We start from the raw sequence: 23,012 nt of genomic DNA, 5'->3' as shown, positions 1-23,012 counted from the left end.
CGGCCTACAGGAGAAATGATAATCAGCACTTGAAAAAATTATTCAGAGTTTGAAGCTACGATCAGAATTTTAGAGACTAGAGGCCTGTCATGAAAAAATAAACAGAAAAATAGAAACACCACTCCACGGATGTTTTTGGAAATATATGAACTCATATATATAAAATAAAAATATTCAGCAAACACCTGGGTCATAGCCCAGCAAATAGCCCCAAAAAATCTTTAATCCAGTCAATCATCATGTAAACAAAAAACATCACTGTGACAGTCCATCAGCTGGTGCCATGCTGTCGGTGCAGACTGGGCCCGGTTCAGTTCACATCTGTCCACACTTGTATCAGTGCCAATCAGACTGTCTCGCTGCTGGCAGATGGAGGGGAATTGTTTTCTGTCTCCTGAAGGTGCTCTGTGGATTTGAGGACATCGGGGTCTCTTGGACTCGCTACCATCTCCTCACTGTTGCAGTTAACGGGGGAGCCGATCTCTGAGGAGCGGTCCCCGGGCTTCTCGGGAGTGGCGTGCATGGTAGCCGTGGACAACGGCAGGTTCATCATGTACAACATGCTGCCCAGGCGCTTGGACACCTGTCGAGGAATACAGATAGTTGACACACTTTAGATCCACAGTGTTGATTTAATGTTTTTTTTTTGCTGCTTTTCTATTTGTCAGACTTAATGCAAAACAGACTTGGTTATGAGATTCACTGTTGTCAGGAAATAAACGTAAATAAGGAAGAAATGTGATCTTTTTGACTTTTACTGTACTTTATCTAATACTGTCTTTATTTTACAGTTGCACATCAGTCTACTCTGTGAATATGACACACCATGGTGTCGTTTTATTGTGGAGTTTTTCTTTGTCCAACTAGTGGGTTTAAAGACAGAGGACGGTGAATGTTGTACGCATACTTGGGAAACTTGTGATTTAGGGCTTTGTGAATAACACTCATTTGAATAACAAGAATCACACGCTCACTAACTTCTCGACAAAGAGTGATCATGAAAAACTTACAGTAATGAAAAAGAAAATACTGATGTGTCACTGTGTGGCACTGTATGGGCATTTGTGTTTGTGATATGTAATATTTAGGCAAGCATGGGCCATATTTAAGTTGGTGAGCTCTCTCTCTTTCTTTTATGTCTCAATTGTGACTCTTCAGAGTTCCGTCAGAGTCTGTGTTTCTGTACCTGTGAGCGGATCTTCAGAGCCGGCCCCAGCTTGAGCCCCAGTGTGTCCAGTAGATGCTCTTCTGAGAGGAGGGGAAGTGTCTCCCCATCAATCATGTGGTCCTTGAACGTCTGCAGAGTGCATTCACCTCACATTAGCACCACAGTACAGAGACACAATAGACAGGATATAGAGACGTGTTGAATAAAGACAAGTACCAACCTGAGCGTATTCTGAACATGTGGGTATACCGTTGATAAAGTTGTAAACATCATTCACCGTCCACTTTCGTATGTCCTCAGACACCTCGTCACCGTTAAGAAAAAGGTTCCGTGGACCTGGCAAAACAAGAAGAACACAATTGCTATAAGAATCATTTCACAATTTTGGGGATTGTATTCAGTCTTTATATGTATTTCCCAAACTCACCAGGTGGAAGGAACCCATTTCCAGGGACTGGGAACATGTAAGGCATCCCCGTGAGAGCTCCACCTGCAGAGGGATACATGAATTTCTCCTGGAATGCTGAACACTGGCTGGATATGTCTTTGTCATTTGCGCCTCTGTTGGCCACATCGGAGCAACTGTCTTGACTGTTCGCACAGGCTTTACGCAGGGCGGCCTCCCCTTCTTTGTAGTTCTTCCTGCTGCCTGTAGCAAGTTCAGAGTCTATTTTTGCCTGATGATGTGTTTTACTGGCGGCACACTCCTCTCCCATGTCCATCTTTGCCTCCACCTCTTTCTCCTCCCCCGATGTGGCTCCTGGGCTCTGCTCTACACTTTTATCTTCAGCTTGGCCCTTCAGGTGGGCCACGTGGCTCTCTGCACTCTTGTGAGCGGTCGGCCTTCTGCCGGCCCGGCGTCCCCTCTCTCTGTGCAGCGTGCTGATCGGTGGGTAAGGGCTGGCCGACATGAGTATGCTGTTGGAGTGAAGCTCGTCCAGGGTGGGACGGTGGACGAAGACGTCGTGGCCGTCTGGCATGCGCTGACGGCCTCTAAAGGCCATGGGGTTGGAAGGGTAAGACATGGGGTTATCCATTCCCATCAGTCCCTTCTGGTGGGCATTTTCCAGCTCCTTCTGATGCAGGATGGCATTCATCTCCATTCTGAACCAATGATGAAAACACACAATCACACTTTGTCAAAGCAGAAGGAACTTTATCCTTCAACACGTGATGCAGACTATTGTGCAGATGGAATGTTTTTCTGTAATGCTGAGGATATTCTGCAGACACTACCTGGCGATGTTTTGCTTGTGAATGAGTTCTTGTCGCCGGGCAACTGATTCCATCGGCTCTGTGGGCAAGAAGCCGTAGCCGGCTGAGAAAAAGAATGGGACAAGGGCTGTTGATACTCACTCACATACCTTTAAAATTCTCTCAGGCATACAGGTGTAATGGCCCGTCCATGCTCACCTGCTCCAGGGAAACCTCTCCCAGGCATGACATTGGCATGTGGGTTCATAGGTGGACCCAGGTGGGGCCCCATGTGCATCTGTCGGGCCTCAGAGGCGACCATCTCATTGGGAGGAACCAACTCCCTGATTGGAGAAAAGCATGAAAAATCTGTTATCTAACACAATGTCAAGTGGCTCATGATTTTTAGAGAGATAATCAACTGTTTGTATCATTCATATGTTGCTTTGTTTATAACTTAAGGATTTTTTGTCTCAGTAAAAAGAAAAATAAGAGATCAGATTTCTTCTCAAACAGACAAAAAACAGAAACCTTTTTGATAATTGATTAATTGTTTATGTCATTCTTTTGGAATTGAAAAAACTCAGCAGGCTCCCTTAATTTGAATATTTGCTAATTTACTCAATATTTATAAATTTGTGAGGAAAACTGAATATGTGAAGTATGTTATCTCTGATGTACTGATGATGAAAATAATTGTTGGCTGCAGTCTTACTGTTTTATGAGGAACTCCGTTCTATCTAAAACAATGTAGGCCTTAAAGTTAGATTTTGACAGAGGGTCCCTCGACAAGGCCGGAGCCACAGTTTCATATTTCTAACATTTTGCAAACTAAACAGACTAAGCAGACGTAATTGCCTGGTTGCTAATCCAGCTTTGTAAAAGTAGCCCTGTCTTGCTTCCTTAGACACAAGTAACTAACAACTGTTAGGGCCCTCAGCCCCTTTCCATAGGGTTACTATTAAAATATTTAAGAGTGAGTTCAGGTGCAGACCTCTCCATGAAGTGAGATTCGAACTGTGCTGGGACTCCTTGCAACCTCTGCTGCCCCTGGGCGAGAATCTGTGGAGCCATTGCCATCTGGTTCCTCATGATGAGCTCCTGCCTCTGCCTCAGCTCTACAAGAGAAATAAAGCACCCAAAAAAAGGTTTAACCACAATATCGGACCCTGAGAAAACAAGAATGCAGGTGATTGTCCACTAAAATCACTACACAGCATGAAAGGCACGGCAATGGTGATTTTCCAGATGGTGTTGGAAATGAAACGTGTTCTTGTTGCTCTGTTTCCTTTCTCACCTCCAGCTGAGATGCCATTGACCAGCCGGTACCAGTGCTTCTCATCCAAAGCCCCCTGCTCTCCCATCGCTGTCATCTTCCTCAGCTGCTCCCGTGGGGTCATGACACACACACGACCTTTGACCTCCACGTGAATATTGCTGAAGTCAAAGTAAAAAAAAAAGAGGGTTGAATCTAGATGTATTCCTATAAATCTGTAAAATGTGACACCTTATTTTACAAATAGGTGAAAGGTACAAGATGGCCAGATAATGAAAAGTCAAATGCTGAACCATCTGGAGCCGTGCTGTATATTTGTTTTTGCAATTTCCTGACACTACCACTAGAGTGCAGCAGTTATCTAATTTGATTTAATATAACGGTCGGTCATTAGTGACTGAACTTTATGCTATTATACAGAATTTCTTCATTCTGCTGTTCTGTAAAACAAACTTCATTTCTACTGCACAGACGTTAAAATTTTTATGAGATTTCGCCACTACAAATTTTGAAATTTTTTGAAATTGGCATTTTTCTATTCGGGGAATCAACCTGTGAAACTCTTCACCCACAGAAGTCAAACTGAGTCATGACCAGGATCATTTTAGGTTCAAACAGATAAATAGGTATGTCAGTTCTTATATGGTCATGAATGATTTGTCGCTTGTCATGTGATGGTATATTATTGTATAATTGTTTGTATTTTGTGCTTTTTTAAATTCTATTATTGCAAACCGGCTCAGTATATAAATAAATGCTGTTGTGTGTGGGAATAGTCCCTATACAAATACATGTGAGATAAAGCAATAGATAAAGAGTCTTTCTAAAACTGTAGAGTACGCTGTCAATGTGGGATCAATGTAAACACACAAACACCGGTCAAGTTCATTGCCATAACCTTTGGCCCCTACTCTCACCTCCTACCTTATCCCCAGCATTAAGTATTAATCTTAAACCAACCTTAACCCTCACCGCAATGTAATTCTAATCCCAAATTTAAATTTAACCCGTAAATCCAAATCCTAACCCTTAAAGATGTGAAGAACAGCAAAAACAATTCTGTATGGATTGATTTTTCCCCCCTCATCCTTGCTTGTGCATTCGGTCCTTATAAGGATAGTAAGAAATGGACACACGCACACTTAGATTCACGAGTGCGCACTCACTCCAAATGGCCACATTGTTTTAGCTGAGGCAGCAGCTTGTGTACACAAGCACAATCGACTTAGACACCTCCAATTAGCCTTCTACACTTCAGAAATCCCATTACAATATATGATACTGTAAACGACAGCGCAGTAATCCAGTTCTGCTAATCCGAGGCCAGCGTGCAATAGGTTTCTAGGATAAACAAAAATTGGTCTAAATCACACTTTTACACAAAGTTCACCGACCAACCACCTCTGTAGTTGGTGTTATACTTATTAGAACTGTATTTGACTGATATGCTTACCTGTGTGAGACACATTTAAACTATACACATGCACATAGTCACATTGTTTCAGCTTTCCCCTCCCCCAGACAAATGCCACCATAAGATTTGCCCCGGGGCCTTTTGCATTATCCACAGTCCCTCAGGTTCCCTCTGAAGTCTATCTAATCTGAAGGCTGTAATCCCCTTGTTAGTCCTGCAACAGTCTGCTAGCTACATCTGCTGACCTGCTGACCAGCCCGCCCTGCTGGGCCGTCCAACCCCCATCCCCACCTTCCCAGGCCCCTGCTACCCCCAGGATCCTATTAGCTAAGTCCTGGCTATACAGCACTTTAAAGGGATGTGTTGGAGGTAATCCGCACGTTTAGAGTTTTACCCTCAGCAAACCTTGCCTGTAAGCATCCCGGACAATACACCCTAAGTGCTAAGCCTATTAGCATCCATTAGCTCCCAGGATGTCCTAAAAACACCTCGGGGATAAATCTGGGGATGCAATCGGTTTATGTGGAGCTATGTGGTGCGAACACACGCACCCTGCCTCCACCTCCTCCGACGGCAATGTCACAACAGCTAGCATCAGCAAATGAGGAGAAATATATTTCTAAATTGATGTTCCTGTAACTCCCTAGTGGGCACTATACTCCGAGCTTCTGGGCCTCATGTAATGTATTATCCTCTTTACATACTCTCCACTGGGAGTTAATGATTTACATTTTTATATGAGATTCTATAAACATCTGCACATATTTCAAGATGATTAGGCTCCTTAGTCCCTGAAGCCAGTGTGGTTGAACAGCTCACACACTTAAAGATTCAATCTTGAAAATAAAACAATCAAAATTTAAACTGTGGAATATAAATTCCATCCCTGACGCTCTAGTGCACTAAGTAAACTTGCATAAAATAGACAAAAAATTGTACCACAAACTGTAACAAACAGAAAATCAGGGAACCATTACATTCCAGTCACAGAGTTAAGGCTCCAGTTTCCCCAACAAAATAAATACCTAGTAATCTTTGAAAAGCACTTCAGAAGACAAATACTAAATACTTCAGACCATCTGGATGAGAAAAATATTCAGTCCATTTTCTTAAGTTGTGACTTAATTTTTTTGTCCAGGTAGCTGAGAATCATATTTTTCTTTACTCTTTTTGTAGAACACAAATTTGAGTCAATATCTTTGCATGAAAGTATGAAATACTGGAGAGATCGATTTATATATTCAAATGTATATACGTCAAGTTGAGTCGCCCTCAAAAAACAACATTGGTAGTGACTTGCTGTGGTGAAAAGATGACATTGAGATCTTTTACTCATGTAAACGTACCAATGCCAAAGTATAAAGATAAATAATGAATCAGTGTGCAAACACACATACACATACAGTGTATGATGTGTACAACACATCATACACTGATCAGCCTCAATGTTAAAACCGATCACCAGTTTTTTTAAATGTGGTGGCTGATCGATCGGATGATGCGTTGTTATAGATATATATAGTTGGATACAAAAGTAACCAGACCACATTAAATAAAAAAAAATGGTTTTAATGTTGTTGATCTGAGCATTTTTATGTATGTACCATAAGATATATGCTTCAAACAATATATGTGATGTGTGATAATGTAACAATTGACATCTTTATTAACAATTTTGTTCTCATTTAAAATGCAAACTGAGAAGGGCAATATCTCATCGCCTGCTTTCATCTTTGATTGTATTGGAAAAATTTGCAACTTGGTACAGGTTAAATTTATTTGCTGATTTATGATGCAGAAGATGGAACATTTTTTTCTTCTAAATGGTTAAGATAGTCCATGGGGATTCAGGACACGCATTCAGAACAGCACTAAGCATTATGTTATGAAACTTTATTGATTTTTCAGAGATGGCAATGTAATTATTTTTCCAAAAAGAAATAACTGACTCAAATGGAATGATAATACTTGAGAAGTAGAAACTGAAGCAAAGCTTCCATGACCTCTGGAGGAATTCTTTCTGAGGCCTGTTTGATCACAGCTAACACTTTCATTGAGTTTTGCTTAAAGTCTCCTAAATTAAGTTGTAGCCTGAGACTCAATGTGTTCAAACTCCTCTGTTGCTGACAGAACCTCACACCTAAAGTCTTTTCAGTATTTTTGTGGGTGAAACTGTTGTCAAAGGTGAGCTTGACCAACTCTTGTTATATTTCCTGAACAAGCAGAGGCCACACCGCAGCTGCCAAATCCAGGGATTGGACTCCTTGGATTTGCTGTTGCCTGGTTAATCTCATTACAAGAATGAATTAAAGGGAAAAATTGCTGACGACTTAGATGGAGCCCTGAGGAGGTCATATCAGACAAGACAGAAGTATTGTCTGGTCCCTCCTAATCCCTCAACGCACACACACACACACACACGCACGCGCGCACGCGCGCACGCACGCACGCTCACACAATCACACACAAACACACACACACATACGCTCGCACGCATGCATACGCACACACACACACACAAACACATATACACACACAAACACACACACACACACACTAAAGCATATTCTGTCAGTTGCATGAAGCAGGTGAGATTTTTTGAGACTTGAACAGTAGTGAGCTGCGATGTATTAGTGTAAAGAATTACTTTTTGTGCCACAAATTCACGCGACAAAGTGGCAAGGATTGGAAGGATAAAATGGAATATAGATATGAAATATTAAATAGTATAATGTTCACACAAATAATTGCAGATGATGAAAACAAGGGGTCGATTCAATATGTATTTAATATTATTTTCCATCATCTCCAAGTGCTATTTACAGAATCTGGGCTAATTATTAGGTTAATTATACAGATTTCAAGGTTGTTCCTCTAATCGCATTGGCCTTTAGATTAATCACTTACCGAGGGATCAGTCGCCTTTTATGCCATTTACAGTTTACATTTTGCATGACAATGTGCGTGAATCTTAAGGTTGTTGCGACTGCTGCAATACTACTTCGATTTTGTGCTTTTACGGGAATGACTGCAGAGTAAAATGTTACTCAAAGTTACTAACATGCTGCTGTAAATACAACCAAAACAAATCGGTCCCAATTAGAAGCAGAACAAAAGTTAAGTAGGAGAGTGGGAAGTAGAAAAAAGCGGAAGTTTTAATTGACTTACCGTCAAGTTTCCTTCAGGTTTTTGTCCTGATTCAGGTGAAAAAAACAAAACGGCGAGTCACAAATGTACAATCAAAACCTTTGGAGAACTCAGAGAACTTGACCGTCCCTCTATCGCTCACAACTAAACGGCCTCCCACCAACCAGCCAACCTGCTCTGAGCGCGGTCTGCTGCCAGCTAGCTGCCTTAACTAAAGGAGACCTTTTAAATACCGATTCATTTCATCTCCATTAGCTGGCCTTATCTCCTGTGGTAAGCCCTCCCTGCCCTGACATCACTGTGATCTCCCATCCAACTGCTCGCTGCACCTTGCAACTGATGTGTAATTACTGAAGCAGCACTGGTCCTAAGCATGGAGTGCTAAACCTCTTTCAACGTTTACCTCACTAATCCCTTGTTAGCACTTTAGGCCATAGTTAAGACACCTAAATGCTTAGCTTCCTTTTCCACTGGCAAAATGGCCAACCCCTCCTTTGCTGCTCTGCAGCCACATGCAGAGAAACTACATGATGCAGCTTGAAGACTTAATGAAACCATAGAGATCAGTCTTGTTTTTTTGTTTTTCGTCATGTCTAGTTGGGGTGTCAGAGGTATTGTGCTCCCCGGGGTGCCACAGGCTTGACCCAAACATGCTTGTTGGTAATTTGCTAGAAATCCGACTGAATGTTGGCCGGATCATCCTCTCAGACCTCTTAATCTGACAGTTTGCGCTCACCAACCGCTTTACAGCACGGGCCAGCACTTCTTCCCAGAATGACGTTTTTTTCAATGTCTGGTGACAGCAAGGTAGGTGCACAGTTGGTCGGCCGTGTGGTGATTTTGCTAAACTGAGGGCACAGTGTGGAGGGGGCGAACGGTGCGGTGCGTCCATCTCCCGGTAAAGTCCGCAGGAGAGCAAATGAGGGTTGAGTAACCTTCAAGTCAGGACACTGCTGTGTTGTTCATCACCTACGTGTACATGTACACTCAGCTGACAGTTTATTAGCTGCACTTAGTAAATATATCGCAGTCTAATAACAACAGTCCTTCAATAAATCCTCCTACCTTCACTAGGCTTATAATGTTCAGTGGAGTCCTGAAGAAAAGTGTCCTTCATGATGCCAGGAATAAAGTTCTTGTGGAATTATGTCAAATATGTATATATTCATGTATATCATTAGATATTTGGCCCCATGAGTCAGAATTATATATATAATAAGCAAACAAACGTGGTTCTAGATAAACTAAATCAATTGAACTCTTGATAGTATGTCCGTATTAAAATGTCTATTTATAGTTTCTAAATGTAAATCACATATTGACCCTATTCATAACAGAGGGTCACCTAATCTTTTTTTTATGTAAACATACATTGAAAAATGGTGCTTTTGAGGCATGTTCCTACTCATACAGTAAGTTAAATTGATATTGATTTTTTATTTGAATCCCCTAATTGTTGAGGTGCTTCACTCACTACAAATGTGAACCTCATGGTGGCGGCAGGGAAAATCACATTTAGCTTTTTTTTTAGTATTTCTTCGCTCAGACTTAAGTATTGTTTTGAATGCAAGGCTTGTTATGATTGGATTGTTAGTATGATTTATATTATAATGTATACTGTATATACATATATATACACACAATATATTCAAATGTATTTGAATATTGAAACAACAAAACAACAACAAAATATGAACAGTACAACAACATTAGATGTGATAGGTTTACCAGCAGAAGTAACATTAAAATTCCCCATTTTTTATCATTCATTCATAGCCATTATAGTCATTACACATAGACAGGAGAATAACACAGCAGCCTTATTTTTCTGAAGCCACTCGGACGATATTTTTTACTGAAAAGAGAAGAATTCTACACTAATAAAGGACTTAAGATTTAAGTGAGCAGAGCATTAGGACACGTAAACCTCTAATTTAGGAATCTCGCAGGTGTAAGCTTTTTATAAGGGATTTTTGCACCAAGCATTACAGAGTCACAGTGAGGCGAAAGGATCAGCGCAGGTTTAACCTCAAGAAACAGGCTCAGCTATAAATTCACTTGGTCAGTGCATGAGCAGACACCATCCATCTTCTAATTACAGTAACAGCCTGGCGTCCGGATTGTGTGTGTGTGTGTGTGTGTGTGTGTGTGAGTGTCCTGTATTATTCCCCATCGAATGACATCTTAAAGAAGCGATAATCCTTCTGAGGTTAAAGCATTATGTCATTTACGTCAGATGGAAAATCTTGTTTAGGTCTTGATAACAGATCCTGGATAGTGGGATTCTTCAAAAATCCCTGAAATACTAGGAAAGGTCTTCAAGCTGAGTTGTTGTACATCCAGAAAAAATATTTACGGACGTCAAGTGACAACCACTTAATGCTAAAAAAACATAACTGCGCCTCTGAACCTCGATATTTCACTGGTTCATCATACGTTCATAGATAAACTGCATTTCATTATGTAGAAAATAATCTCATCCTGAGACAAACTTCAATGTGTGTACTGAATTTTGTGGCAATCCATTTAAAAAATTGTTTCAATTGTTTCAATCAAAACCACAAATAACAATCTCATGCGTAAAAGTCAGGGGATCGCCAACTTCATTAGGTTTCATCGTCTGTACAAAAGTTGGTGCCAATCCATCTGATAGTGTTTGAGATATTTATGTGTGGACTGACCAACTTCAGTCCAGATGTTAATAACCTGTTGTATACCAATTTTTCATGCACAGTATTTCATGCATCATAAATATTCCTCCAGTTATTTGCTTGAATCTAAATGTCCACATCTGTGCCTTTTACACAAACCCGTCACTCATCTCTGTTTTCTGTGAGATACCTGTTTAAACACAAATGACTTGAACAGGTGCCAGTTCCCACACACTCTCAACAACTTTCTCAAAATAACCTTATATGTAAACAGAAAGGAGGGACGGCTGAACGCGGTCACTGATCTATAAAAACGCCATCAAGGCTCAGACTGTCACTGCTTCCCAGTAATAGGTATAAGGTATAAGCAAGCCGCAGCTTTGTGACTCCTGTCCATTTTTGTGAATATTCAACAAAGAAGCCTATTATTGTTTCGTTTTAAAACTGAATAAGCTATGTTGTTGTTCTCTACAGGTTGTGGAGAAAAGATGAACGCCATCCAGTTGATTTCCATCACTCTGCTGTCCGCCCTGGCAGCTCATGCTCAGGTCATCATGCCCGGAAGATGCCCCAAGCCCGCTGTTCAGGAGAACTTTGATGCTGCCAGGGTGAATACCAAAGCCACTTATGCCTCACACACTGCATTGATTATATCCTATATTGTCCAATCTATGCCTTCAGGTACAATGAACTCCCCACTTGTGTTCCCCGTGCCTCCCCTGCAGTATCTCGGTACGTGGTATGATATCCAGAGGCTGCCCCACGCGTTCCAGAAGGGCGAGTGCTGCACTGCCACCTACAGCCTGAAAAGCCCCGGAGTGGTTGGTGTCCTCAACAGGGAGCTGCTGTGAGTACCATTTTTCACATGTTATACAGATCCGCAGAGGTGGAGGAAGTGTCCACATCCTTTTCATATCTGAATAAAAGTAGCAATAACACCATGTAGGATGTATGTGGGATGTTGTGATTGTGATTAACACCACAGAGTCAGGTGGTGTCATTTTTTTCTGTTTGTATAGGAATGTTTTGAAATTTTACTGTGCGTCTCTTTTAGCGCTGATGGTTCCATCAACTCCATCAGTGGCTCTGCCACGGCCAAGAATCCCTCTGAGCCTGCCAAGCTGCAGGTCTCCTTCTTTGAGAGTGAGGACTCCTTGTTTATCACAAACCTTCTCTGGGACCCTGTAAACATTGTTCCAACAGTTTATGTTGCAGTTGAGCATCGCCATTGAATATTTCTGTGAAGTAGTGGGACATTTGGTCATTTGAAAACTTGCAATACATAGATAATCGTCTACTTGACTGCGCTTGTCTCTTTACACTTTCCAGACACTCCCCCTGCACCTTACTGGGTTCTGTCCACCGACTATGACAACTACTCCCTGGTCTACAGCTGCACCGACCTCGGTGTGCTCCACGTGGAGTTCGCCTGGATCCTGAGCAGGAAGCCCACCCTGCCCGAGGAGACCCTCGAGGAGCTGCACAGCACCCTGTCCTCCATCGGCGTCCGCGTCGACAAGTTGCTCACCACCGACCAGGATGCAGCTTTCTGCAGTGCAATGCAGCAGTAAAACAGAACGACAGAGATAATCCTGATTTAGCCTACAGACCTACACACCGCCGTGTGTCATGTGTTGTGGTACTTATGACTGTACATCTCTCTGTATGTCTCAAAGTCAATGCAATAAACTTATTTAAACAGAAAGGGGCAAGTTTTGGCATCTATTCTGTGGGCCTCTGTTGCGATCTGATGGAACACGATGCTGATTATTGTTTTGACAGTGATGTACACAGTCATTGATAACTAAACTAAATCAGCGGTACCCAACCTAAGGGAGTCAGGAGCCACCCAAGGGGTTGCTTGGTAAATCTATGTGATCACAGGATCGTTAAGACCATTTGTTGCTAAATTTAAATGGATTTTCTTCTAATCTTATATTTATCTATTAGTTGCTGGACAATTTTGGAACTTCAAACTTCAATTAAATATTTGAATAATCAGTCCTCGGCTTGTAGATGTACTGTACAACAGCAGCAACTATTTATTTCCTCTATTCAGTTGTAAACAGTTCTTACTGTCCACATATCAGTATTAGAGAACTGTAAGATTCGTGATCTGTGATTGGTGAAAAAATACATTAATATTATTTGGCTGTTTAGTCAGTCCTGTCATTTGTTTACCTCCAACATAGACGACAATTAGCCAGGAAGATAACTGAGTGATCAACCTCAAATATATAAATTAAATTTTCAAATTAGGAAAAGGTGTCTCTCGATCAAGGACATCAGTGTCCCCCGCAGATTCACGTTACAAACGAATATTCTGCTCCAACAACCACATTGTCCCCCGTTTACTTTGGCAGGGTAGCTTTATCGTACCCCTCTCTCTCTATTCTTTCCTGAATTTATACTGTTAACCATCAGACAAAAAGGTAAAATAGAAATATACAAAAATATCCAAATCAAAAACACCTTCAAAAAAAGAACATCACTGTCTTGTTTGGTACATTAGACCAGATGTTAAACCCTTGGGCTTTCTTTCTTGCATCACTTATCAGATTTTGGCGCTGACATGTGAGTTTTGGAGTATCCAGCACAAACAGAACATGAGTCACATTATGAGTCGAAACCAAGATGAAAATCTAGTTTTAAATTAAGAGCCAAGCAACAAAGCTTACAAGAAGGATGATACGTGAGGACGAAACAAATAAAGCTATAAAATTAGACTCTAATATGTACGAATATGTAATTTTTAGAAGAATATTAACAAAATGTGTAGTATATTACATTGGAAAAAGTATGGACCTACATTGCACTTTTTCTAATGTAGCCATAAAAATTTCAAATCAGTTTTTTGGAATCTGCAACTGGTCAATAAAGATTTGTGTGTGATCATTTATATAATGTAAATTGTGGTACTGGCATTCTGGTAATTTAAATGCTCAGAGTCTAAGGACAAACACAAAGGACATAAATTTCTTTTCTACAGGTTTATTGTTTTGACTTTGCACAACATCGACAGGGCGAAGTAAACCACACACCGCACACAGTGTGCCACGCCACGAGTCCATGTCATCCTGTGTCTCACAGTTCCCTGTGGGCTGAAAACAGGATCCTAACAGATCCGTTTACTGGATCATGGCGGTACAATAATCTGCGTCCTGGTTGGTGGGGACCATCTTGTCCACGTTGACTCCGTTGGAGGACAGGATGCCGTGCAGCTGCTCGATGGTCTTTTCAGACAGCGTGGGCTCCCTGCTCAGGATCCAGGAGAACTCCATGCGGAACAGACCAAAGTCGGTGCAGCCATAGACCAGAGAGTGACCCTCGTAGTCAGAGGAGAGCACCCAGTAGGGACCAGGGGGCGATGCTTCAGGACAGACAAGTTAGAAGAGTCAAAACCAAGTAACTATTTCTGATGCCCTGGTGAAGTGCAAGGCTTGAATATATCTCAAATGAATTAGACATCCTCACTTTCAAAGAAGGAGACCTCCAGCTTGGCAGGCTCAGCGGGGTTCTTAGCCTTGGCAGAACCGACGATAGAATTAGTGGTTCCGTCATTCCTAAAAAAGGAAAAACATGAAAGACTTAACATGAAAAAATATATTAAGTTTAGAAATCCCTTTTTAAATATATAAATGTTTTGAGTTCAAATGTATATCCTCCATTTTTTCTCAAATTGTTCTGATTTCATAGATGAGATACAGGATAAAAGATCACTCTGATCCTGTCCATTCATGCGGCCGGAATAATGATATAAAGATATTAAATACACCTTGTGCATAAAAGTTAAAAATGTGCGCAGTGTTGCTTCTAATGGGCACTAGCAGCAGGCAGCACTGTGCAGATAAAAGACTTCATTTGCTGAGGAAATTATTATTCAAGGACCGTGACAAAGACAAGATATGAGCAGTTGTAGCTGCAGAAATCAAACCCACAAATCTTATGACTCCAGATACTCACAGCAGCTCCCGGTTGAGGACCCCGATGACTCCGGGACTCTTCAGGCTGTAGGTGGCCGTGCCGCACTCGCCCTTCTGGAAGGCTGTTGGGAGCTTCTGGATCTCATACCACCTACCAATGTACTGCAGAGAAAGTGCAAGATTAAACACTTTAAAAAAGTGTGCATGTGCTAAATATTTAGTATTCGCTGTAACTCAGTGGTGACGGCAGGTGATGTGTAGTATTCACCTTGGTTGCATCGAAGTTGGCCTGGACGGCAGGCTTGGGACACTTGCCGAACTTCAAGATTTGAGCGCTGGCTGCGAGAACAGACAGCAGAGTCAAGGAAATCACCTGCATGGCCTTCATCTTCATCAAGCTGCAGAGAATAAAAACAACAACAGCACAATTACTGAGACAATCTCTTGGTCCAGAGCTCGGTGGACAAAACTTCTGTTTTGAGCAATCAGCTGCCAAAAGGACAGAACAGGAGACATGCATATAAATAGACGTGCAGATGTAAAAGAGGCAGAGTCGTGGCTGCAGCCTGCTTACCTGTATTAAGCTACTACCTGTGTGCAGGACATTCAGTTTCTGGGGGTCTTTTATAGCTCCAAGACCCTGTAGCTTTTTTCACCGATCACATTCTTGGGCCCCTCCTTTGTGTTTTCATGAAAGACTTGTGATGAGGGCGTGTGAGAGTTGGCACCTGTTCAAATGAAGACACTGTTCAAACAGGCCTCGCACCAGTGGCACGTTAGTGATGTTATCAGGTCTTTGTTGTAGTAATAGTCCATCGAAGTCAGTGGTACTATTTTTTTCAAACGAAATACCGCAAAAAGAAAATATGAAAATCACAAATAGAATACAGTATATAATCTAAAGTCACATAAGGTGATTAAATCTGTACATTAATATTTTTTTCCAATAGACTGTATCATCAAAGTCATGCAGCCAAGCTGATATTCAGTGAATTTGAGAAATGCATTTTTAATTTGGTTGCCTTTCCGCCCCTCAGATTTGGTTGATTTTAAATTTAGCAACTGCTTATTTGCATGGTTTTAATATTTTAAGTTTACCTCCTAAAATTATGATCATGGAAACAATCAATGTAAGAGAGATCTTTGATCACACTATCTTTTACAGATGGTTATCCAGACATAGTTTCACAATTGGGATATGAACAGAAGATTGAAGTCACGGTCGTGTTTACTAAAGCACATTTGTAAATAACCATTCATTTGGCATAGACACAGCTCGCTCTGCCTCTGGTCTCACTTTCATTCCCTGCCCTGCTTTTACACACAGCTTCAAGGGCCTGGAAAAGCTATTGCACCGGAAATACACTGAGGCTGAGGAAGTCTTTGCTGGTTTACCAACCAGAGGATATGGAGAAATACTGAATCAGACAAAGAGCTGCAGGACAAATACGCTCAACATTTAAATATAATCATGAGCAGCAGCAGAATCATTGAAACATGGGTTACTATTGTACTGGAGACAAACTGGACCCGAATGCAAACACACTCAAAAAAGGCAGAGACACAGGAAGAGGTCATACATGAGGAGGCAGTTTAATTGGCAAAAAAATCCAAATCGTAAGGCAAAAAGGCAAAACCAATGGTCATACACAGGTAAACTTACTTAGAAATGTTAGTACTCGTATGGGCAGCAAATGAAGAACTGACAGAAGACAGGGAACACTGAAATACAAGGACAGAGACACACACCTGGAAACAATCATGGGAAGATAGGAAACACATGGAGGGAAACAAAAAGACTACAAAATGGCTGACAGGAAGTGACCCAAACAAACATGAGCGGAGCAATCAGAGACAAAGGCAAACAGGAAACTACAAATACAAAATAAAACCCTAAAGTGAAGAGGCAGGACGTTACATAATGGATGTATTATGATACACACCTCTTCTCTGGTTGCTCTTCAATATGTTATCTGCATCCATAGTTTTGTAATGCTTGGTCTAGTAATTTGTTAGAGATTAAAACATCTGTTTTAATATAGCATGTTTACCTCCTCAGAGAGAAAGTGTATTTGTATTTGTTGTTTGTTTTGTTGTTGTTGTGCTATTGTTGTTACTGTTTTGTATTTACCCTTGGTATGCCTAGTGTACCAAATTGTACTAATCTACCAAGTAGATGTTGAGATATTCTGTGATTGTGAAAATTAGGAATCATTAGGAATCATCCTTTTGAGACTATGAATATCTGTACTGAATTTCATGGCGATCCCCCCGAAAAATGTTAAGATATTTCTGGCGGAGGTGGACTCACTGACTGAAAGAGTTGCTAAAATCGATCAAGAACAGAACACAAATCTGTTCCCCACTTTATTTTCATTCCAGTGATGTTAATGTAAAAACCAGTTCCATTCAGCCTGGTGACAACGATTGACCTGTATTGTACTGGATGAAAGGAGGGACATTGAGGTTGAACTGATCTGTGATCATGTCGTTGCAGTGAGGTGGAATTTCTTCTAAGAATTTGACCTCTGACCTGCGTTCTCAGCCTGTTGTACCAAAACCACGAAAATGAAGGCAACAGCCACCTTATCTTTGTTCAAGGATAACAACACACTGTATCAGCTTAACCAAACATTCACCTCAGTCAGGTGATCATGCTGAAGAGAAATAATGAAAAGAAAACACGCAAATACAAGATTATTATTAAGATACTTTTTTCTTGATTTAGAGTTGGGACAGCAGGAGTTTTCTTTGTCAGATCCAATAGGAGCACTCGCTGACTGTTTGCATCACAGTATCCCAAAGAAAAACAGCCCATTTGTTTGCCACTGTAAGTGGTGTCAATTCACTTTAGTGTTGCACGGGGGTTGGTGATAATAGACACACCTATACATTTTACAATATCAACAAAAGATATTCAATTGTTCTTTACACTGTGAGAATGGTACTGATTATGTTGTCACTTGTGATGCTCTTGTTGAATTGTTCTGCATTGATGTTTTCTGAAAGCACAATCATCCTCTCGACTTTCCCTATAGATTTTCCACAACGTCTCCACACGTGCATGTTGTAATATAATTTAATTATTAATGGGGAGATTGATTTACAATTACCCCACCCAACCCTACATTAAAATATATTTAAGACCTATATGCTTAATAAACTTCTCCTAATACAACCTATTCAAATCCCGATAAAACACCCACCCACACATTTGTCTATACATTTTTCCTTTTTTAACTAAATTAAACTTCTCATTTTTTTACTTGATTTCAGGCCTGCTCCACATTCTTTGTAACTTGTGTAAGAGTAAATGGAATTGCTTATTTCTCAGTGACAAAATTGTATTTTTGGATTGACCCCATTGAAAAATCAAAATTCTAAATTCTAAATATACTGTACGGTGAACCCTCGACCAGGTCTGTGGATAAACTTTCAAATGACCTTAGGTGAAAGGTAACAGATGACGTTGTCTCAGCAGCAGGAACTGTTCTCATGGTCTGTGTGTTACAGCACAGGTGAAGACATTTCACTTACATGTTTGACCTCCAGTGTGTGTGTGTGTGTGTTTGTTTGTGTGCAAAGGTGTGAGGAGCCTCAGCGTGACCCCATGTGTAGTGGCACGTGAGTCTTGACACGATTCTGTCGGTTAATTTGTTTAAAAAAAAATATCTGTTAAAAATGTGTATTACATCATGATGATTTCTTTCACACACAACCAAACAATTAAAAATGGTAAATTTTTTTGATCAGTCCGCAGTAGGCTGCTAGTATGTTAGTAGACTTTGACAGAAAAAGCCCCTGCAGCTTGGCCTGGATTGGCTGGCTAAATTGAAAGCATTTAGCATCATCAGTGATGGAGATCATTGTTGAGACACAGAGAAAAGAGCGCCACCTGCAGACACTGAAACGTATTGACAGAAAACACATGACTGCACTGAACAAAAGGGTAAAGGAAATGCAAAATTAACCTCCACTGACCGGTCGAGCTCATCGGCTCCACACAGGAGAAAAAACACGGCACCTTTGCTTTCACCAGGCTTCGGTGTATCTGGGATGCAGCAATCAAGTCTTTCCTCTCTCAAGTGTGTTTGCTGGAAATGGAACCTTTTGATCTTTCTCTTCTTTAATTCAACCTTGCTTGTAGCCGCGGGCATTTGTCTGCAATACAGACAGGAGTTAATAGTATTTGCATTTAATTGACAGTGTTTGGCTCAAACAGTTTTTAGCGTAAAACAGCTGCGGTTCACTGCACTGATATACAGTTCTTAAAAGTCAGGGTTTGGACCCTGATATGGATATTGTCAATACATTTTATACTCTGAGAGTTTAAGATTTATGATTTTTGCGGCAGATGCATTTCATACGTGCTTTCGGTTTTACCTCCTGTTACTGTAAGTTACTTTGGACGAAAGCGTCAGCTAAATGGATGTAATGTTATCTAATGTAATGTTTGTATTCTGTGCGTTGTGTCACACTTTTTGGGGCATTTGAGACATGACAAAGTTTCTTTTACCTTTTATAAACATGGCAGCATTTCCAATTCTCAAATGGACAATAATGAATTTTTTAATAAATAGATCAGGTTGGCTCTAGATCAGCACTTACTGCTATAGGCCTACCTGCCAACTTATTTACTTTAACAAGAAGTAATATATACTTTAATGCTTAGATAGACCACAATAGATAATAATGACTGAAAAGCAGCAGAGAGCAACAGAGAGCAGTCACTCTGCTCACAGCACCCTGAGACAAAACTGTCTAAAAAAGGGTTGAATATGAGGACACAGAAATCACGAGTGCCATCTAATCATAAGTGTAATAAACATAATGTATTGTGTGTGACAAGACTATTTACTCTGTGAGGTTGTAATACTTGTAAAACATTGTAAAAATAATAGAGATAAACCAGTATTAGTAAATTATGATGTCTGGGCAATTGGGTACTTTCACTGATATTGATGCTCTTATTTTCAGGAAAACCTAGGATACCTTCTCTTTCACACATGAAAGCTAATTAGATGAAAAATCAGTCACCAAACTCTGAACGTCTGCAGGGTTGGAGGAAACGTTTCACCCACAACCACAAATGTCCACTTGTTGGTTGCAGTTGAGGACAAGTCTGAGGGGCGTCAATACGTTTATAAATCATCCTGGACATGGAGGCTTGTACCAAAACTACATTGTAGTCCGTCCAAAAGTTGTGATATTACAGTCTGGTGGTCGAGCAATCGACATTGCCTTGGAGCTAATTTCGCTTGTATAACCAGGAGTAGAACATGTTATTTCATTCAACTTCTTCTACTCTAAAATGGCTGACATGTATTATTCAGACGCTGTTGTATCTAAAAAGACATTGTGCAGCTTTCGACTTGCAAGCCTCTTGAAGAAATCCTCGGGTAATTCAGGGAAACATATCAAAAATCCACATTTATGAGGGAGGAGAGCATTCTGATTGTTTTATAACATTTCTGCTGGTATGTCCCCTGTGACTCCAATTTGCTAATAGTGTGCTTCATGTCTGAAATAAGTCTCCACACAAAGACGCCCATTGATTGAGTGCTGCAAAACCTCGCGGAGAGCAACGTCTCTGATTCAAATACCAGATTTCATCCAGGGGAGACAGCACACATCTGAACCAGCAGGCCACAGAGGTAAGGAAATATATCTTGTCATGTACATGAATAATAAAACAACAAAACTCATCTCCAATGATCATGTGTGACAAGGACAAATAATGTTTGCTTGCCTTAATGGAGATTATGTATGTTTTTTTCAGTATGCCTGTCAAGTTAACTTTCACAACTGTATTAATGCTTTTGGTTTTAGTAATGTTGTGAATGCATTTACTCTGCAGCTCCCAATGTGTGACTTCCCTATGCCTTTTGCAGGAACCAAAGGCCTGTCTCACGATGAAGTTGTCTTTTCCTCTGGCATTTGTGTTTATTCTCCCGCTCATCAGGGCTCAGGTTCCCCACTGGGGACCGTGTCCAGAACCATCTGTTCAACCTGCGTTCAACCTCAAACAGGTACAGAAATGTGGACGACACCAAAAGTTGGGACAAAAGCAGTCCTTTACTATTATTGTTTTTATTTCTTTTGTTGTTGATTAATCAGAAAGGGAAGAATTTATCCAAAATTACAGTACAATAATATGACCTTGTATTTGATTTTACTTTTAGTTTGGTAGCATGCTGGAGTTACTATTTCACATTCTGGAGAGATTTTCCTCTTTTGAGATGCATCATGTTGTATAGATGATCATGTTTTTTTAATGTTAAATCTGAACCTGCAACATCACCAGTAACCAAGGTTGTTAAATGAGTGGATCCACTGACGCACATGAAATAACGGTCAGCACAATTGCAGCAGCACTGTCTCATTATTTATTTTCCCAATATATATATATATATATATATATATATATATATATATATATATATATATATATATATATCATATTCATTTAACTTACTTTCTGTCAATATTTTTCCTTGGTCATCTGCAGTGTTTGAGTAAATATCATTATTCCCCCACTGGTGATAGAATTGATAGGACACCTACTATACATTTTACTGAATTCACTTATGCACAGTATGTGTTTCTTTGCCCTCACAGTTTATGGGGAGATGGTTTGAAATTGCCAAGCTGCCGGCCCAGTTCGAGAAGGGCCGATGCATTGAGACCAATTTCACCATGGTGACAGACAATTCCATTCGAGTGGTCAGCTCTGAAATACTGTGAGTTTACTATCTGCTGTTTTTTTTGTGCAAATGTGGAACCAGCAGGAAACATTCACATGGTGTGTACATATTTTCATCCAACATGAAATGTGACTGTCTGGAATAAAACAGGAAAGGAGAGTTGAAGAAAATCAAAGGGACTGGAGTCATTGAGGACATGAAGAATCCGGCCAAGCTGGGAATAAGTTATTCCTACGGTGAGCATGACTATATTTGCTGTAATTTTTTTTAGAACAACTGCCTCTGTTGTGTGTTAAGAGAGTTAACTGGTAATGTTAGTGATGAGTGATCTTCTTATGATTTATTTCGTCCTCCTGCGCTCTCATGCCCTTCACCACAGTCCTGCCCTACTCCCCGTACTGGATCCTATCCACTGACTACGTGAACACGGCCCTGGTGTATTCCTGCACGGACATCCTGAGGCTCTTCCACGTCGACTTCGCCTGGATCCTGGCCCGAACACGAACCCTGCCCGACGCCACTTTGGAGAAGGCCAAAGAGACCTTCGCCAACAACAACATTGAAACGAGCAGTATGATTGCCAGCAAGCAGCAGGGCTGTGACAAAACCCTCTGAGCAGCAGTGGAAAGGCAACACAGAATGACGCTGTTGGTGACAAAGGCAGGAGAAGACGAGTTGATGTTTGACTAATATTTTATGGTGATTGTAACCAGGAGGGTAGATTCAGCGCTGTTACTCAGTTTGTGTGCATGGAGCAGATTTTACCGCCTTTTAAAGACAATAATAATGTTTAAAGCACAAAATGACAGCATGCCTTGAGTGTGTATTATAGTTAGTGGTTGTTTTATGTATGAAAGTCACAGCTTAACCACCTTTTTATTTGCACTAGTTGTGATATGACAAGGTGAGAGAAATGTTGTTGCACAGTTTTGACAGGAAAGCTGTTCATTTTGTTAAAAAGATTGTTTCCTTCCCAGTGTATAGAGACATGTACTCAAACCATATAAAGTAAATCTGATGTTCACGCCACATAGTGGAAACACAAAGTTTCTTTTTAGAACAAATAAAGTCAGTCAAAGTAACCTCATGTGATCTCCCTTGATTCAGAAGTGAGGTCTCTCTTCACTCAACACAGTTTTAATGAAAATGTTCTGTATGTTTATCAGTATGGAGAGCAGGAAATGTAAATGTTAAACTTTTGATGATCTTCAAAAATGTGCATATTTTCTGCTCTTTCTCGTCTTAACATCATGGTAAATATAGTGAATACAGTTTTGGACTGTTACTCACTCAAACCAGGACATCTGATGCAGTGGGTTTGGTCTTCCTAATTTCCTCGCTAGGCTGCACACGCTTGTTATCTCCTGCATAATTGCGTTTAACCGTTCATCGCCAGATTGTTTTGTCTTGACCGTTGTTAAACACTCTGTGAACGCTTCTATGATTTTATTTGGTTCTTGTTCTGTGATTTTTCACGAAGCGGATTTTGTCTCCTCAAGTCGTTCTGCTCAGTTTCTGAGGCAGGCAGTCCTGGA

At 40.7% G+C, this 23,012-nt stretch overlaps 4 protein-coding genes across 5 annotated transcripts; 2 read left to right on the top strand and 2 right to left on the bottom strand.

Moving 5' to 3' along the window:
• Positions 1 to 334: 334 nt before the first annotated feature.
• On the bottom strand, positions 335 to 8,382 carry samd7 (sterile alpha motif domain containing 7). Of its 2 annotated transcripts, XM_035633538.2 has the most exons (9): positions 8,221 to 8,382; positions 3,660 to 3,799; positions 3,357 to 3,480; positions 2,582 to 2,706; positions 2,405 to 2,486; positions 1,596 to 2,272; positions 1,389 to 1,504; positions 1,187 to 1,297; positions 335 to 583 (listed from the first exon to the last, which is right to left on the bottom strand). In XM_035633538.2, exons 2-9 carry the CDS (start codon positions 3,760 to 3,762, stop codon positions 347 to 349), a joined length of 1,575 nt encoding a protein of 524 aa, XP_035489431.1. In that variant the 5' UTR covers positions 3,763 to 3,799; positions 8,221 to 8,382; the 3' UTR covers positions 335 to 346. The 2 variants fall into 2 exon arrangements, with proteins under 2 accessions (XP_035489431.1, XP_035489432.1); XM_035633539.2 differs by lacking the exon at positions 8,221 to 8,382 and having other exon boundaries at positions 3,660 to 4,531.
• Positions 8,383 to 11,131: 2,749 nt separating this feature from the next.
• LOC118310997 (apolipoprotein D-like) lies at positions 11,132 to 12,555 on the top strand. Its single transcript, XM_035634453.1, has 5 exons — positions 11,132 to 11,211; positions 11,325 to 11,458; positions 11,576 to 11,697; positions 11,905 to 11,993; positions 12,180 to 12,555. The coding sequence occupies exons 2-5, from the start codon at positions 11,339 to 11,341 to the stop codon at positions 12,419 to 12,421; spliced, it is 573 nt and encodes a 190-aa protein (XP_035490346.1). The 5' UTR covers positions 11,132 to 11,211; positions 11,325 to 11,338; the 3' UTR covers positions 12,422 to 12,555.
• A 1,270-nt stretch (positions 12,556 to 13,825) lies between these two features.
• On the bottom strand, positions 13,826 to 15,501 carry apoda.2 (apolipoprotein Da, duplicate 2). Its single transcript, XM_035635082.1, has 5 exons — positions 15,348 to 15,501; positions 15,042 to 15,171; positions 14,814 to 14,935; positions 14,325 to 14,413; positions 13,826 to 14,220 (listed from the first exon to the last, which is right to left on the bottom strand). Exons 2-5 carry the CDS (start codon positions 15,165 to 15,167, stop codon positions 13,979 to 13,981), a joined length of 579 nt encoding a protein of 192 aa, XP_035490975.1. The 5' UTR covers positions 15,168 to 15,171; positions 15,348 to 15,501; the 3' UTR covers positions 13,826 to 13,978.
• Positions 15,502 to 20,286: 4,785 nt separating this feature from the next.
• apoda.1 (apolipoprotein Da, duplicate 1) lies at positions 20,287 to 22,559 on the top strand. Its single transcript, XM_035635084.2, has 5 exons — positions 20,287 to 20,427; positions 20,665 to 20,802; positions 21,392 to 21,513; positions 21,628 to 21,713; positions 21,857 to 22,559. Exons 2-5 carry the CDS (start codon positions 20,686 to 20,688, stop codon positions 22,090 to 22,092), a joined length of 561 nt encoding a protein of 186 aa, XP_035490977.1. The 5' UTR covers positions 20,287 to 20,427; positions 20,665 to 20,685; the 3' UTR covers positions 22,093 to 22,559.
• Positions 22,560 to 23,012: the final 453 nt, after the last annotated feature.

The sequence above is a fragment of the Scophthalmus maximus genome, chromosome 5, assembly GCF_022379125.1.
Source record: "Scophthalmus maximus strain ysfricsl-2021 chromosome 5, ASM2237912v1, whole genome shotgun sequence".
Classification (NCBI taxonomy): Eukaryota; Metazoa; Chordata; class Actinopteri; order Pleuronectiformes; family Scophthalmidae; genus Scophthalmus; species Scophthalmus maximus.
This window is presented reverse-complemented; position numbering and strand designations above follow the sequence as displayed.